The sequence below is a fragment of the Necator americanus genome, chromosome III, assembly GCF_031761385.1.
Source record: "Necator americanus strain Aroian chromosome III, whole genome shotgun sequence".
In the NCBI taxonomy this organism is placed as follows: Eukaryota; Metazoa; Nematoda; class Chromadorea; order Rhabditida; family Ancylostomatidae; genus Necator; species Necator americanus.
Genome location: NC_087373.1, coordinates 39,286,861 through 39,304,523, shown reverse-complemented (window position 1 = coordinate 39,304,523; position 17,663 = coordinate 39,286,861). Strand labels below are relative to the sequence as shown.

The window sequence follows — 17,663 nt, the reverse complement described above, 5'->3', positions numbered from 1 at the left end:
GCAAACAAGTGGAACGAATAGTACTATGTACACATATATGAACACGAATTTGGTTTATTCAAATCTGTGTGTAGTGTAAAATGAAACAATTCTGATGATTTCATAAAGTCATCCTGTACAAAATATGTCCAATCCAAAGGTACATGCACACAAAAATAAATACTCAGCAAGAAAAAATAGCCCTCCAAAAAACCAAACCAAATCTACTTGGTCCACGAAACTTTCGGAATGTCGTTGAACTCGGTCAATTCGCTCATCTGCTTGTTGAATTGCTCCACTCGTTCTCGGTGACTCACAGCCGCCGTTTTTTGCATCCGTTCGAACTACAAACAATTACTAATACCATGGCAATATATGGCACAGCTATATTATCCACGGAAGTGAAACTCACCATAGTTTCCTGCCGTCTTTTCTCGAACGCAATCTCTGCCTTTGTTTTTCCTACCGTACTCGTCTTCTCGTCCTTTTTTATGGTTAAATCGATCATTTTTGGATCCACTGTTTTCTTTTTCTTCTTCTTGAAGAGATCACCTTTCTTCAACTTCAAGCTACCTCTGACGACCTGCTCTTGTACGGACATACTGTAATTTGAATCAAATAAAAGTAACATCTAAATAAAAGCGAGAAGAACAACAACGAATTAAAACAAAGCAGCAATATATGTGAGCACGGTAAACGTCGAATTTCTACGAATAAAACACATGTACAAATGGCCATAGAATATTTACTATATACAAAAAACATCGGATCAAGTCAACGAGAGATCAAGGTCCTAGGATAGTTTACTAGCATCTTCGTATGGGACTTGAACACTCCTTCCACTCAGCGGTCCTTCCGAAATACGAATATTGACGCAGAAATTGTCTTGATCTAAGCTTTCTAGTTTCTAAAAAAGAAAAATTGTAGCAAATAATAAGATAGAAAATCAGGGACTATTTTACTCCTCACTTACTAAGTGAGGACGAAGAGAGTTCGAACAAAACCATATAGAGCACCAACATATAATTTTTTAAAAAGAAAAAAATGTTACTTACTCCTACGGATCCTCTATAAGCACCGTTAACAATTTTCATCTTCCTTCCCACGCTAGGAATAACTGTTTCAACGTGTGTCTGATCCAGTTTCACAAGAGTACCTAAAATACTACAGTAGTTAACGACAAATGCACTAGGTAACTACCGTGGATTTAAGTTCAGGAGTCAAAAAAACATACATATTACGAACAAATACAATAGAATACTATAATTCTAGAACCAAACATCATCTATGTCAATTTAAAAGTCCAAATACGACATAAACGGGAAAATGTGGTAAATAATGAAAAAAGGAAATAATGAAATAAGAACAAGAAAATAATAAATAGCAGATATACCATTACATTCATTCATAAACTCGTCAACAGCTCACCATCGTCCAACTCAACACTTGCCGTGTATTCATCGATAAGAGATTTGACAACTCCCTTCGACTTGTAATAATCATCTCCCAATTTCTTAGTGATTACCTTAAATTTATGAGTAATTTCCTATTGAAACAAGGCAAAACATAATACTCTAACAATTCAACTCTTACTTTAACAACGATCCCCTCATGCAACCAATAATCCTTGCGATTTTTCTTCTCTTTAAACCGCTCTTCTTGCTCTCGTATTTCATCCAAAGCCGACTTCCTCGGTTTCTCATCTCGCTTATGAGATGACATTTGCTTGTCCTTGTTCCTCTCTAAATTTTTCTCTTCGGAAATAATCCTCAAATAGAAGATCAACTACTCACTTGGACTGCTTTCTTGCCTGTATCTATCTCTGCTTCTACTGCGACTTCGCTCCTTCTTCACTTCTCTGTCTTTTCCGTTTCTTTCTCTTTCCCTTCTAAACTCCCTGTCTCTGGACCTATCTCGTTCTCTGCTTCTGCTCCGCCTCCTTGACCTCGACCTTTCTTCATCACTTTGAGGTTCTTCCTTCTTGGTTTTTACTTGATCGAAAACTGACACCCCAGATAGAATGGGTCGTTTGAGGTCCTGAAATCATTGTCACACTTTAAGCGGGATATTTCTTTTCTTCTATTATTTTTCAACTACAAAATTTGGAAAGGTGCAAATGCAAAGTGTATAAAAGATAACTTGTATAACAATATTTCGAGGTGCTCAATATTCAACCATTCCCGGGAAAATTAACTAACAATTTAACCAAATAGGAAGAATTACGAAGAAATCTAACAAACGAGCCCAATAAACTCACAAACCATTTCATGGTTTTTGTGTTTTGCTAGAATGAATCAAGATCTTTCGAAATACAAAAAAGTGCTTAATTTAAAAGAAAATCGAAACAGAATTAATCCTTAACAGATAAAACCAATAACTTCAGAAAATTCTTAGACTTACTTTCTTACCTCTGCTGTAGGCTTCTTGTCCAGGTTCAAATTTAGAGTGATCTTTTCATTTTCATCAGTGCGTACAAGTTCAGTAGCTTGCGGCTCCATTATCTCACCTTGTTGCTCCAGAGCTCTAAACAATGTGAAATACTAATTTCTAGATACAAATAAATCACTGCTAAGGACTGCTAACTACAGTAAAACAATCAGATCAAAATCACCTAAAATCTAGTGCAATTGCGTTAAGTGGATGCGCCCGAAGTGGCATACAACCGCCTAAGTAGTTGCACCAGACTTCAGGTCGTTCTGATCTGATTATATCTACCAAAATCGTTTTCTCTAACGTGTTATTCTCCGATTCTAATATCTAATATCGATTCTAATGTGTCTATCTAATGTGGAGTCAGAAAATGAGGACAATGTTTATTTCTTCTGTAATCACTGAGAAAATACCTCCGAACTTGTGCTTGAATCATCTCTTGCTGTCGCTCTTCGTCATCTTTCTCTGCTTTTGCTCGTTTCGCTTCCTCAGCTTTTCGAAGCACTTCTTCTTGATCGATATATTGGATGTACCACCCTATACCAGTAGAAAAGTAACAAAATCAACTTCGAACGCAAAATTTACCATTAAAGCACATAGAAAATTCAAGTTGCAGTTAATTCTGAAATCAGTCAACTAAAAGGTTTACTTTTTTAATCCTCGAGCCCTACAGAAAATGTATGCAAAAATAAAAGTATAGTATATATCGTTCAAAACCATGTAAACTTGGATAACACAAAAGGTTGATCAGTGAAACGAGTGAACGAAAGAAAATCAAAAACGAAAATATCACGTTATGTGCAGTTAAGAATTCGGAAATTATGAGCAAGGTCGAAAGCATATACTACAATTACCAAAGAATTCCACAAGTTCAAGAAAAAAATCGAATGATATAAACAACAGACCTTTTTCGTTGTGGTCAATCTTGCATTTTCCGCTGTTTCCCAAATATTGCACGAAACCAGTAAGAGTATGCCAAATTGTAGAGTTCATGTGAATATGACCCTAAAAATCGTAGCAACTTAGCGCAGAGAGCTGAATTTTGCAGTGAACAATTAAAATAAGCTAACTACTACATATTGCAGTAAAGAGCGTAAATGAGCCATAAAAACCGATAAACCTGGTCTTAGTAGACGCAAAGGTTTCAAAAATATACGCAGGTATATTTAATTAAACAAAGTTATGAACAGAAATACGACCAAAACTCACTTTGTCCTTAATGTACTCCTGATAAACTTCATTTGCACGCACCCGCTTTGTCCCATGACAAGTTCGCAAGATCTGTGATCGCAGGAAAACTTAAACACTATTCCAACACGTGAGAATAATGAGGGCAATTGATTACCAGCATGAAATTCGACTCAAAATCTTTACTGAACTGTCGGAGGAACGAGCCAGTATTTTCCGCAACAAGAAGCAGTTGACGTTGATGTGACTCTGAGGTGAGATGACATTTGAAACCGTTCTGATCGCGACACTGCTTCTGACACATTTGACAGTACCTTAACTTTGCAGTCGAAGGATGCGAGACCAAAAAGCAAAATTAAAATTGGAGAAAAGAAACAGAAGATCAATTTTCACAGCACTTGATATCATGGTAGTCATTGCATCTAATTAATAAACTAATTCATTTATATTTCATTTTCTTACTCAAATTCACATTTTATTTATTGCATCAAATTTGATTTCTCCGACTAGCATCAAATGTTGGAACTAGAAACGCAACGTCATATGTTCAGAGATTCGGAAAGGTTTTACACCAAAGAAGAAAGTTAGTTCCAATATACATTTGGAACAGAAAACTAAAAAGAAATAAAATTAGAATTAGTAAATACAGCTTCGAAAAATTTCAAAATTTACCACTTCAATTTCTGTAATCCTTTAGATTTGATCCTATTCGCAATATCTTTAGGTGTGCCTCGTTCATGTTTACCCATAGCGTCTATAAAGAAGAAAATTAAAACACAGCAACATATCAACCACGTGATACCGAGAAAGTCACGAGGATTTGAAAAACTCCACAAGAAATGTCGTCTGGAACATAGTAATACCAAGTGCAAAACTCGAAAAGAAACCCAACGAACTTCCAGATGATTCCAGAAGAAGTCATGAGAAGAGCAGTAACGAATACAATAATTGCAAGAAAATAGAACAAAAACAACCACGGAGCCGGAGAAATGCGGAACGAAAGGGAATTCAACCGACGACACGTCGCTGAACAACGTTGGAGGCACGACGTTCACATTGTTTTTTGTCATGACGTACTGTAAGAATCATGCCGTCGACCACTCCATGTCTCCATAGCTGTGGATTTTAATTCTGTGAAATTGAAGGGATATGAGTATCGGCTTCATTGAAATTCCTTGCCAAATAAGGAGACTTAATTCGTGGACTGGACCTAGTGAAACGTTTCCTTGTGATCTGTACAGAATGTACAACATAGTTGGCAAACAGACTCATTTTGATTTTTTCCAGCCTTTAAAGGTTTAACTGGAAGATCTGTCATGACATGACGGCGCCATCAGTGAAAAGCAATGCAGTGGATCAGTTAGAGGATGGGAATCATGACGAGGAATTGAAACTCAGTGAAGCAACCGAAGCTGCAATCAAAGGTGTTCTCGCTTCAATTTCCTACCTTTTCTATGCCTGTTCTTCTTAAGATATGTGCTACACTGAATTCTGCCGTCCTGATCAAGAACTCACCGCTCAAATCAATGAACTTTTTCCTACGGAACAGTCATTAGCTCAACTGGACACAGTTATTGGTTAGTAGTAAATATTTGCAAGTTATTTTTCTCCACATTGTGTTCCGGGAGAAACGTCGCGCTTCTAAACCTTTTCTTTGGGGGAATATCTCATTCGTTCACCTCTTTCTCTTTGGGGGAATATCTCATTCGTTCACCTCTTTCTATCTGCCATATCCCTGAAATCCCCATTTGTGACTTTTCAGCTGCTGTGGAAGCGGAAATTCATGATTTGGACGTGGAATTGGCTTCACTGGTGGAATCGCACGAAGAAGTTGGAGCACAAGGAGAAGCTGCTTTAGAAGAGGTTATTTTAGACATCCTTTTGGAAATTCGGCACATATGTCCAGAGGATTCGTCAAGGTCTTTCTCTTCGAGTCATTGACATGAAGAGAAATTCCCAGATAACTAGATAAAATGCTTTGTTTTTAAACTTTGGGCTTCGTTCGACAAGTATTTCCAGACATGATTATGCTATTACTTTCATCATCTCGAAGGGACCTTATTCTCTCCTCTTCTTCAGGCTCAAAGAGCTATGGTTGAGTTAGAACAACGCATCGACAGTATCCGCGGAAAGACAAGATCATCCGATGAGGTCAGCTAGTCGTTGTTCATATAGGTTTCCTCAAAATTCCTTACAAGTTTAGATTGTTCGAGAAATGACCAGAGATATCAAGCAGCTCGACATTGCTAAACGAAATCTGACATCATCTATTACGACACTTCATCACTTGCATATCTTATTGACGGGCGTCGACTCTTTGGGTGCGCTTCATTTTTTTTTTTTAAATTCAACTTACCCCTCTTGTTTTTGTTGCAAGGATTCTTTTTTTTGTTTGAGAAACTAGAATCACTACATTCGGGTCGGAACAAGTTGAAGCCTGGTGCTATCGCGTAAATGGTTGCGATCGGAGTGTCGCGGTGGGATCCTTACTCATCTCTACAGTTCGGTTGAAGCGTTCGAGACGGGACCCCATCCAGCTCCAATCGAACTGTAACAATGTCGAAACGTTCTACTGGCCACTTTGAGTGCAACCTCAGGCTTCAACAGAACTGTAGAGATGGGTAAGAGTCCCATCGCGGCACTTCGAGCGCAACCACTTACGCGATAGCACTAGGCTTCAACTTTTGACCCGACTGTGGCTCACAGATCAATCTTTTTGGCTTCCTATAGAGTCCTGTGATCTGCTTCAGCTGTATGGGTAGAACAACGGGATTACGCCTCCATAGCTCGCCAGCTGCCAGCCATTTTGAATGTACTGCAATTGTTCGACGACTTTCAAGAAGTTGAACAAATGGCTAAGATTACAAATAGGCTGAATAAGCTCAAGCAGTCTCTCACCATACAACTAGCTGGTGACATGAAAGCAGTTTTCCAGGTGAGGCTTGTTTCTTTTCATATTTCCGTCCTCTCTTCCCTCTTTCCTCCTGAATCGACTTTCTTTTTTTTCCTTTTTAGGCAGGCCAACTAAGCGAAAGGGTGACAGATATGTGTCGAGTTGCAGCTGCCCTTGAAGGCACTGTGAAAGCTAATTTCTGTAAATGGTTCATAGACCAACAACTAGCCGAGTACACCGTTCTTTATGCCGAAAATGAGGAGGGCGCATGGCTGGATAAGATCGAGGAAAGGTTTGTGTTTCGGGACGAATGGGATTTGAAAATGTTTTAGGGGTTTGAGCTGACGTAGATTTGGAATCCTAGCTGTAATTTCAGATATAAGTGGTACGTTCGCAAACTAACGGATTTCGAGAGGACCGGCCTAGCAAAAGTGTTTCCTCCTGATTGGGACATGGGACGCTTGATGACAAAGGAATTCTGCAATGTCACCAGGTTTGTTTGAACTTTTTTCTTGTGATTTCTGACAAATTCTGAGCACAAAAAGAAAAGGAGAATTCATCAGGAGTTGGGGAGACCCATTTTAATGTTGTTTTCCCACCACCCACCTAGTCTTTTTCTTTCTAACTTTTTTTTTAAATCTTAAGTTCTGAAGTTCTGTATTTTCGGTTTTTTTTCGTGAAGCACGTGAAAATTTAGGGATGTACTTTACCGCATGTTAACCAGACGTCGCCCTGATCTAGATTTTCGACTGCTGGGTCATGCCATCCAACACACGAGAATGTTCGAGGCTCTTCTCACGAAGAGATTTCCGCCTAAAGCTGAATTCAATTTTGATAAGGTGTGCGTTTGAGCCATGAGTATTAGAATATATGAACAGACACTCATTTTAAGGCAATTTGGAGCGTCTTCGACTCATTCTTGGATGTTTTTATAAGTGCTCAGGAGAAAACACTTAATGAGTTCTTAGAGAGTTGTGCGATAAAGATAAGGTGACATTTGCTTCCCTACACTTTTGTTCTTAACCTTGGGATAACTTTTCTTCAATAGCAGGTCGGGAAATACTACTGAGGTCCCATCACGTGAATGCTCCACTCATGCAGTGCCTTTTTCCTCATCAGCTGATATGTTCTTGCTGTTAAAAAAGGTGATCACCGAGTGTAGTAAGCTCAGCAGTGAACCGGATGCGTTGCTGAAGTAAGCTTTTTTCTCGAATTTTCTGCTCATAATCTTCTTTTTGATGGAATATACAGTTTTTATTGCTTCTAGTGATGTGGTAGGAGTAGTACGAGTTTGCCTTCGTAACTACGCTCACGGTTGCTTGACAGCTTTCTTACCTACCGCTCATGGACAACAAAGCAGCAGTAGTACAGCTAATTTGTTCAATCTCATCAGGGAAGACACAACTGTGCTGAGGTGTGCGTGGCTTGAATTTTTGTGATTTTCTTCTGGCTTGTTTTTTTGTTTTAATTTCTCGTTATTTTTCGTATTAGAACACAAAATATTGAATTTGAAATGTACAATCCTTTCAAATGAGCATTCTTCTATGATGAGTTTTTATAACATGTGGTGGTTATACGGTTTCTATTTTCGTCTAAAATTTTGCGTTTAAAAATCGTTCCAACTACTTCATACACTGCATCAATCCAACATTGTTTCATTTTTCCCAAATTTCTTACTTCCAAACCAGTTGCCTGTCACATCAGATGTAATTTCGAGTACCCATACATCATAGTTCTTTAGGCTAACTCCTGATCAACAATTTCTAACATGCTGCATATTGGCAACAGCAGACTGGTGCGCTGAAACGACGTTACAATTGCAGGAGAAGCTTGCTCAACGACTACCCGTAAGTTAGAACCACAGTTCATCAGAGATCCATCTACATGGGCGCATTAACATTGCGATTTTAAGACTTTGCTCATATTTTCCTACAAAGTTAGTTTTCAAAGTTATCAGATCCAAAATAGCGGTGCGACATATTGTCTACTTAGAAAACATTTTGCTCAGAGATCATTTCATGCTAATCTGAACGCACAGGTTACGTTGATCTCTGCGATATGCGGCACCAGCTTCTCATGCTGTAAGTTTAAAATACAGAGCAGTTTCTATGGATTCTTGCAGCAGAATCAAAACTTTTGTTGTTATAAACTACATTATTTTCTTTTCTTCAGAAATGCTTGTACTGATAAATTCTCTTTCAGTATCCCTACTAAAAAGGTCAGTATTACTATTTTAAAAAAATTCATTCAGTTATCCAGAATGAATGCATTTCTCTATTCCTTGATATCACTAAAATTTGGAAACACACGAAGTGTGGAGCAAAACTTTCTTCTTATTCTTTTTGAGTTGCGTCAACGTAGAACAGATATGCTCATCATCACCAAACTTGTAGGTTGAGGAATAAGTCCTGAGTGTTTCTTTTTTCTTTCCACCCTACCCCATGAAGTAATATCGTTATACGAAGAGATACAAACTTATACACAGAGATCAAGCACGCCGTTATTTAGTATGATAATGCTCGGAAGAACTTCTTTCCCACTCTTGAAGTACAGATTTTTCGCAACCATCCTTCAGGGTGTAGATCTCAGCCAAGAGATGGAAACCTTTTACACCATAACGAACCAAGCTTTGGCTGTATTAGTGCAGGATCTCGAGGGAGCATGCGATGCAGCTTTGCAAGCTATCGCCAAAATTACGTGAGTGCCTACTTAGTATTTTTGTTGCTAGTGCTGCAGTTAATTAAAGTTGAAGGTGTTATTTACAGCTGGTCAGCTGTGGACGGCGTCGGTGACGAGTCGCCATTTGTTGGTGCGATCAGATCGCATCTTAGAGCAGCAGTACCACGACTACGCGATCTACTATCAGATAGACGAAAGTATTTTGCACACCTGTGCCTGAAGTTAGCCACTCAATTATCGCATAAGTTTGTTGGAGCACTATTCAGATGCAAGCCGATAAGCACGCACGGTGAATAGTTAATTTTGTCCAACTTTTCACAACAGCTGTTTTATAGTTTCTGATGCAGTTGTTCAAGTAAATTTACGTCATTCCATTATCAATCCAGGCGCTGAACAACTCCTTTTGGATACTCACTCGTTGAAATCGTTCCTGCTTCAAATGCCATCGATAGATAGTGCTATCGCCGCAAAACCGCCTACTGCATATGTGAACGGTGTCAGCGCAGCGCTGAACAAAGCTGAGATGATCCTTAAGGTGAACAATATTGGATACTAGTTCCTTTCATTTAAATTCTCTTCCGTTTTTTTTTCAACTGTCATGCTATATCTACTTCTGCAAAGAAATTAATTTTCTCAAGTCATGTCATTCTCAAGTCAGTAAATTTTGGTCCGCTGTTCCGTCAGCACTATTTTTGCAGGTGGTTATGTCGAACATGGAAACTCCTGAAGATTTCGTAGAACACTATTCTACTCTGCTACCTGAGTCAAATACGTCAGAGCTACAGAAGGTACTAGCTATATTTTCACTATTCCTAGTCTTGACAATTAAGAATTCCTACTCGTTCTTAGGTTTTGGACATGCGCGGAGTCAAGAAAGTGGAGCAGACGGCTATTCTTCAGGCATATAGGTGGGCTATTATTCAACACTTCTCTCATAGCCTTAGATACAAACAGTGTTGGTATGTAATGGCGCACACCGCCTGATTGACGGTTCGAGTTTGGCCTTTCAAATTTCTGCGTCACTCGTTAGCGGATCTCGCTAGATATCCTAGAAACTGGGTAGACAATAAGGGGGCTTTCACTGTCTCGTAACTCTGAGTGAATAAAGCTTCTACCAACTGTCGGCCACAACAATCAGTTTCTTGTTTACCATCACTCTATCACGAACTAACTTCATCCTATTTTATTAAAGGCTGAAGTTTGGAGCCGCGGCAGACGCAACGCCCACAGTCCCGGTAGGAGTGGGGAACTCATTGTCAGCCACACAAGCACTGAATGCTGTCGTATCGATGGCAGCGGACGGATTGGCCGAAACAACCAGTATGAAAAGGCTTGAAAAACTAGTGAAGAGAAATTTCTAATAATTCGTTCTTGTCATCTTCGCATTCCAAGTAAATTCTTCATTGTGTCAAACGATCTCGCTGCCACCAAATCTTTTTTCATAACATCAGCGGAGCAGCTGAAATAGTCCCGTATTGATCGTTGTTTGTTCGTAACACCAAAAATATTGAGATTCTGCTTCACCCTAACAGTAGCATTTCACGCTTTGGATGAAATACTCACATAAGATATTCGCTTTTCCTATCAAAACTAGTTTTTACTGGTGCAGCCAGTAATCACGGTGCGATACGTGATTATCTCTAAGCCGTACAAAAAATGCTGATTGATTGACATTTCTTGTGAAGCATACGCAGTCTTTTGTTGGAACAACGGAACTCTAGTCCCAAATACTGCTTTTGTCAGTACTACCGTACGTAACCTAAAACCATGTGGAGATTTAATTGAATACGGTGGAAAACACTAGATAGCAATTAATTTCATCAATGATTTGCTGAGATGAAATGTTGTATAAGAATGTATCCCTATTTATTACAACATGCATTCCCTATCTATGTCATGACTACTCTTTGGCGGGTTTTGTAGTTTTTTTTTCCTGTTTTGTACCTAGTAGCGTAGACATCTTCCTAATTTTGAAGTTATTTGATGTCATTTTTCTTCAAATAAACTATTACTTCATTTCGTAACAGTATACTACTTTAAAAATTGTTTTCAGCATATGACTCATCCACTATTCTTTGGAGCTCATTCATAAGCTTCATTAAGGCCAAATAAAAACCATTACGCACTATTTGTAGTACCCATTATAAAAACCTTCCTCATTTTCAGCGAAAAATTGTCGTAATGATCCCTGTCACAACATGCAAATGAATCTTTTCAAAGCCGTCAATCAGACATTCATTGAGATAAGTTATTTGGTACTCAAATCAGGAACAAGGCCATGAACTGTATACAGTGAAATCTCTAGATAAGACGTACAAAAAGTTAACTTCATCCTATCATCATGGTTTTTCTCTTAAATCTTTTTTTTAATATTTTAGACACGATTCATAAAGAGGACTTCATATACAATAATAAAACACTACAAGGATACATTTAAATACTCATCATGCGTCTTCCATTCACTCTATGAAACTTAACGCCCATTGCATTCAAAAAGGTGTACAAAGTTCCTCTAGCAATTGGAAAATGACTGTACTCACGACAAAGCTCCGCGTGTAGACGATTGGACGTCATATCCTTATCCTTTGACATTTTGTGCCTAATAAAATCGCGAATGACCTCACCCCATTCATCCTCATATTTCTTTATCGTTATTTCCTTCTCTTTTGCGAAACTGAAGCACGTCTTCTTCTTCTTCGTACGAGGAAAGAGTTCATGCACAAAATCTTCTTTTACTCCTATCCTCGTCACAGTATCCGGTGTAATACCACATGCCCAAGCTGTCAGCTCCACTGTCGAACTAAAGATAGTTCCTTCGCATTCGTCTCCCAGGATTTTTTTGAACTCCTCAAAGAACTGTCGCACTCGTCTGATCACAATTTTGGATCTTCTTCCTAGTACTGGAACATCAGCGTTTCCAGCGTGGAGAGCCATGAATCTTTCCTTTCGTAAGCTGTGGATGCGGCCGCAAATCCCCTACAATGGAATAAATTAACATCAAAACAGTAGAAAAGTACCTGTCTTCATATTAGAAGAGGAGGAGAAAAATTAAGTACTCACTGCGTAACATTCGATAGGCTGGTTTTCTCGAGCACGTGCAAGCTTAAATAGTACGATATAAGAAAAGAAAGTAAGCTGATTGGTTAATGAGCACCACCATTCATTTATTGTGGGATGTATTCATTAAAGGAAGCACGAACGAAAAAAACTCCAAATTTCCAGTCAAAAGACAAGATTCAGTGAAATTAGGTAGACAGATGTAGTTACGATATTAGCACAGTCGATTCCGAATAGCCTTATTACATTTGCAGTCAAACATGTTTGAGAGTTTCTCGGAAATTCTTAACCAAGTTAATTCTTAATTCAAATTTCCTTAATTGACTTCAACTGTTCATCTTAAGTGCACGCGATTTGCAAAATCGATAGTACTTTAGGAAAAAAAAAACTTACTTGCTCCATAAACTCATCAAGTTCGCTGCTGCACTCCGAATCCGACCACTCGTACTGCAATAACACATTAAATTGAAAAAGTGTGAAGAAAATCAAAATGTAGCGAGACAAAATCTACAGGATATTTCTGGAGTGGTTCAATCCTTATAGTTTCCTAGTAACCATACATTCCAGAGAAGGATGGTAAAAAAGGTGAAGATTAGTTCGAGGGAATTGAGTAATTTGTTCTTCTTTCTACAAAAAACGACGTTACCACAACGTTATAATCCTGACAACGGAAGAAATGAAAATGTGATCACAGAGTACTCCCTCTCATCGTTTTCTTACTAACTACAACCTCCGTTCCGAAATAAAAACATCTACAAGCTTATACCTCGATTTAAAAAAATTGTATCCGACCTGTGTTCTACAGTCGGAGACAGAGTAGACTTTTTTCGTTTCTGTGCCTAACTTTTCTTCCCTTTTCACATAATGATGCACGAAAGGGATTACGTAGTCTTACGAAAGTCCCGTTCCATTGTTTTGGTAGTTTGTTTTGCGTATAGCGCATCCCTCATATCTTATAAATGGGTTTGGATTTTTGGTCATTTTCTAGTTGGATTATGCGCGTAATCGTAATTCTAGCGAACAGTTTTCCCTAGAATTACGACTAAGTTCAATAGTTTCTTTCGTTGACGCATGGTTCTTCCACAAAGACTTCCTTAAAGTTTATAGGAACTAGATTTCTGTCGTATTTTTGCGGCACAGAAATCCAATCTATACTAGTAAAATCTTAGAAGGCACAAAAGAAGAAAGACATGAGAGTGAACTAGTAAAAAAGAACTTTACTTCGCCTAAGTAATCCCATCTATTTAGCATTATACGGAATACCATCTAAAACTAGAGAAAAAAAAGGAATGTTTGAATGAGACGAGACAGTGTCTTAATTGATGCTCGTTACAACACGTTCGATACCAAGTCCATTATGATTGCAACATTAAGTAACGAAAGGTCTTAGTAGATTAGAAAATGGATATTGTTTATCCATTTTCTAATCTACTAAGACCTTTCGTTATAAAAACAGACGAAAACCAACGCCACTCACTTCAATGTCGTCCACTGATGGTTTTACATCTTGAACCTCTTCTGGTAAACTACGGTTCGGCTAAAATACACTCAGTTAAAATTGTAACTCTAAAAATGATGCAGTGATTTTCTGAGGTTCTTTCACACATACGAATAACGGTTAATTCATATGGATTTAGCTACTTTTGTTTTTGTTTCTTATTACTTTTGTTGTTATGTTTTCGTTGTTACAGCAAACAACCTATCATTTATTATTTGAGAGGGGTCCTTCACGAACACAGATTCGCAGAGGCTTTTGTAGCCTAATTTCTGCATACTGGGATTTTTCTTCGACAGCATGGAGACAGAGCAAAGAACTACGAGGGCAAAAAACAATTACAGACTATACTACGCCGGATTGTCCATTTTATCAATTGATGCTGGAATAAATAATGAGATTAAGCAAAATGGTGACGTCTGGAATATTCAAGTATTTATAATCTACGATATCACAGCAGAAATATGCCTGTCTGTACGCACAACAAGAAAGTGTGGGCACAGAAGTGAGCGCAAACGATAGCGGAAAGGCGAGATGTTGGAAAGAGTTAATCATAACAAATGATGTCAAAAAGTGAAAATTACTCAGAAAAATGGGACTAGAAAATAACCACTTCCAAACGAAAACCCCACATTTTGAAAACGAGAGAATGTGTCCGAAAAGTAGTGCAGTTTCGCTCATTTCTCCTGAAATTGAAACGACGTCCTTTGAGAAAGAAATGGGCGAATACAGCTCGGATGATTTGATTATAGAAGTCAAAAAATTATTAACTCTCTCCTAGTTTTGAAGAAAAGAGTTGAGGGGAAAAATGTGCATGGATCTGAATGAATAAGGATTGTACATACTCATCCTTGAACAGGTTTCTTTGGTGAGGTTTCATAATTGCTCGAGGAAAATGTAGGGAGGGGGAACTCAGTGGATTAGACAGTAAGTTCGTCGATTGTTTGTCATGATCTACAACTAAGCGATGAAGTTTATAAATTCGCAAAGAACTTGCCTCTTGAGTTGGTGGTTTGCTGTCCTCAACTAGTTGTGGTAAGGAAACAGTAGTCTGAAAACAGAAAACGAATGACAAGAACTACATTGCGCATCTCCATGTTTTTAAACACAAAGAGAACAACGTCAATGAACTTGAAGTTCAGCGAAATACTTACGTTTTGAACCGGTAATTTTGTTCCAGAAACAGGTAGGAGGAGAACAGGCTGCAACAATAAAATAAGTATCCGAAATATTCGACAATCTCCTCACCTCCTCCTCTGGAATTTTTTTTTTTTACTTTAGAAGAGGAAACATCCATGAGCTGTCCCACAGCCAAACATATTTACTCATGGTCGAATCAAGTCCCACTGATGAACGATTTCTATACAATTTGCCACACACTATAAAACCTAGGGAATTTATTATCCTAAAAATCTGTTCACCACGGCGGCGCGGGTGAAGCGTTCTTTTTCCATCTGGAAATTAACTCACAGTTAACTGTTCTGTACGAGCTGCGAAAGGGGCGTGACCTTCCCAGTATCGACTTATGGATTGACATTGCAACTTGTCTATAATCCATATAAGGCAAGAGGCAAAACTATCAACACTTCTAATTAAAGGTAATATTTTGAAGCCGTCGCCTTCGTTAGAATTTCAATAGGAATCTGTGAGATAATACCGGGATACAGTATGACAGAACTGCTCAGCCGTATCAAGTGGATTGCAAAGGTACTGATGCAGCTAATGACACAAACTAGACCTAGTAAGGACTGTACAAACAGCAACACCTACTGAAGTCTACGGCGCCATGCTTACTAATTATCTCGCAGAATATAAGTGCAAAACCATGCGATAAGTACTTTTTTCCACTTCATGGTTTTTTTTTATTACTACTCTTTTCATGATTGTATTATTTTACTATTGTCTTCTTAAAATTCGCTTAGATTACTCGTTTACAGTGACTTAATCTGTACTTTACAGAATAGCTTCGCGCGTAAAATATATGTTATACTTAACGACGTCTACCTATGTTTTGTAAACTGCGTTGAACGATACAGTACCCCTCTGTAAACTTCTATTCAAAGATACGCTAATCGAATGCAACACTAAGTTAGATAATTGTTGGTTCGTCTACGAGATTGGTACGGACGAACATGGGTAACCCTCTCTTGAATTGGTCCAAAAATCCAAATATAGTGAATTCGAAGTCACGAAGAAAAAACTTACCGTTTCTGGGCATTCATTATTTCGCCGAGTGAGAAGAAGACGTCGAGCGATCGCGGACTAAATATTAAAGTAGTGATTGAAGCTTGAAGACAAGAAATGCAAGAAGTTTGTTGAAAATATGCCCACAATATTGGTTGAAAGTAGGTTTTTGCAGGAGAAATATACCGTATCAGGCGAGTTTGGACGTGACCGCGGTCTATTCATACATAATCAACTAATACTAAGCTTTTTTTGGATGCATGTGAATTTGGCACTTTGTTTTGTGGGACTCCTCTAATATTTGTGGATAAGTAGGTTAGACGAAGACAGGATCTCTAGTTCCTACTATGGAACGTCATTAATTCCTAGTAACTTCTTTACGGAATGACCAGAAGCAAACAAATAATGTCGTCTTGTCTTCTGATTATCGTCTAATCTTTTATTTTTGTTGAGTTCAGTTAACTATGTCGGAGAATGCATACATATGATAATGCTATAGTGTCAAATCTTGGCCGAACTCACAAAATTACTTGACGATGACGACGGTCCAGGAAGTTCCATCTAAATCTAGTAAAAATACTCCTAAGAATTCCGCTCTACAACATATGGATGGATACGAATAAATGGCCAGGTCCTATCTCTGAGAAAGTCTGGAAAGAAAACTACGTGGAGAATGATGACAGGGACGAGCACGAGCACTGAAACCACATAGCGGTACGCGTCGTGACCGCGACGCAAGCGTGCGGCTATCGGAAAATGTTGACCGCAACCACCATTACGCTTCCAGACCGGCTAGCGAAGCTCCGGAATGCAGAACAGAACAGAGAGCACATGGATCTCAAGGCTGGGAACAGCTGAGGAGTCATTTCGGTGAAAAAACACAGGGGGAAATGCACCCAAAACAAACAAATAAAGCCAGGGCGGTTAACGCTTCGCGTCGCAGTTGACGCAGTTGCGGTTCGCTCGGGTCATCAAATAGTTGTGCCGTTGTGGTTTGTTCTTTATATTCTCTTCAAATTGAATTCAAAAATTGGATTTTGAACCTGTGCAGAATTAAAATCAGTCAGAAATGGTGATATTTTTAAGGATACCGCTACTTATATTGTTCAGAACAAATGCAATGCGGCTCCGAAGCTACTGTATCCAAGAGATCCTTCATCGTACTACAACGATGAACAGTAGCCAGATTCCCCATATCCTTATAGAAATAAGTCTAAAAGTCTGGAAGTTTTACAAGTTTGTGCCTTTTCTTAACCCTCAACTGGGGTTTAGAACGCACGGAACAATCAATAAGAAAAAAAAACAAACCTAACATCCTTAACCAAGGATTGTTCTGTGTTCACTTATAATCCATGTTCTTACAGTAACGACATATAAAATAGTGCATGACATAGTAACTAGTATGATGTAGTACTAGTAATAGTGAATTGATAGTGATTTCTTCGGAAAGAGGGAAATTTACTACTAAACATAAGTCGGTAATTGTTTCGTAGCTGTTTGTCAATATTTTGAAACTTCATTCGACTTTCTCTTCCTGAAGGTTCTTCTCACTTTCTTCCAACCTACTAATTTTCTTTGAAATGAGCATAGAAACACAGCGATACAGATCAAACATTGGCGTACAGGTTTTATACTTTCAGAGTTTTTTTTTTCTTTTTTTTGTATACACCCCATCTCCAACTACATACATAGAACACGGAAACATCTAGAAGTGTCTTTACACCTTTTTCAGATACTTTATTCAGAATACTTATGGAT

The 17,663-nt window shown here is 38.4% G+C and overlaps 4 protein-coding genes across 5 annotated transcripts; 1 reads left to right on the top strand and 3 right to left on the bottom strand.

Annotated features, from left to right (window-relative positions):
- Positions 1-203: 203 nt before the first annotated feature.
- Positions 204-580, bottom strand: RB195_012361 (uncharacterized protein; the record flags this gene model as incomplete). The annotated part of the gene is made up of 2 exons (XM_064194178.1): positions 204-323; positions 392-580. The coding sequence occupies 2 exons, from the start codon at positions 578-580 to the stop codon at positions 204-206; spliced, it is 309 nt and encodes a 102-aa protein (XP_064051761.1).
- Positions 581-772: 192 nt separating this feature from the next.
- On the bottom strand, positions 773-4,346 carry RB195_012360 (uncharacterized protein; the record flags this gene model as incomplete). The annotated part of the gene is made up of 11 exons (XM_064194177.1): positions 773-886; positions 1,035-1,135; positions 1,408-1,504; positions 1,573-1,721; positions 1,773-2,016; positions 2,388-2,502; positions 2,823-2,946; positions 3,315-3,414; positions 3,619-3,690; positions 3,755-3,911; positions 4,270-4,346. The coding sequence occupies 11 exons, from the start codon at positions 4,344-4,346 to the stop codon at positions 773-775; spliced, it is 1,350 nt and encodes a 449-aa protein (XP_064051760.1).
- A 572-nt stretch (positions 4,347-4,918) lies between these two features.
- RB195_012359 (uncharacterized protein) lies at positions 4,919-10,530 on the top strand (the record flags this gene model as incomplete). Its single annotated transcript, XM_064194176.1, has 19 exons — positions 4,919-5,021; positions 5,070-5,174; positions 5,360-5,460; positions 5,677-5,748; positions 5,801-5,918; positions 6,348-6,532; positions 6,613-6,782; positions 6,867-6,983; positions 7,188-7,329; positions 7,383-7,480; positions 7,542-7,685; positions 7,758-7,904; positions 8,232-8,337; positions 9,066-9,187; positions 9,256-9,458; positions 9,556-9,704; positions 9,868-9,957; positions 10,019-10,077; positions 10,362-10,530. The coding sequence occupies 19 exons, from the start codon at positions 4,919-4,921 to the stop codon at positions 10,528-10,530; spliced, it is 2,400 nt and encodes a 799-aa protein (XP_064051759.1).
- A 1,072-nt stretch (positions 10,531-11,602) lies between these two features.
- Positions 11,603-16,466, bottom strand: RB195_012358 (uncharacterized protein; the record flags this gene model as incomplete). Of its 2 annotated transcripts, XM_064194175.1 has the most annotated exons (9): positions 11,883-11,969; positions 12,035-12,145; positions 12,230-12,271; positions 12,620-12,673; positions 13,704-13,763; positions 14,719-14,772; positions 14,876-14,923; positions 15,927-15,983; positions 16,428-16,466. In XM_064194175.1, the coding sequence occupies 9 exons, from the start codon at positions 16,464-16,466 to the stop codon at positions 11,883-11,885; spliced, it is 552 nt and encodes a 183-aa protein (XP_064051758.1). The 2 variants fall into 2 exon arrangements, with proteins under 2 accessions (XP_064051757.1, XP_064051758.1); XM_064194174.1 differs by having other exon boundaries at positions 11,603-12,145.
- Between the last annotated feature and the right edge of the window lie 1,197 nt (positions 16,467-17,663).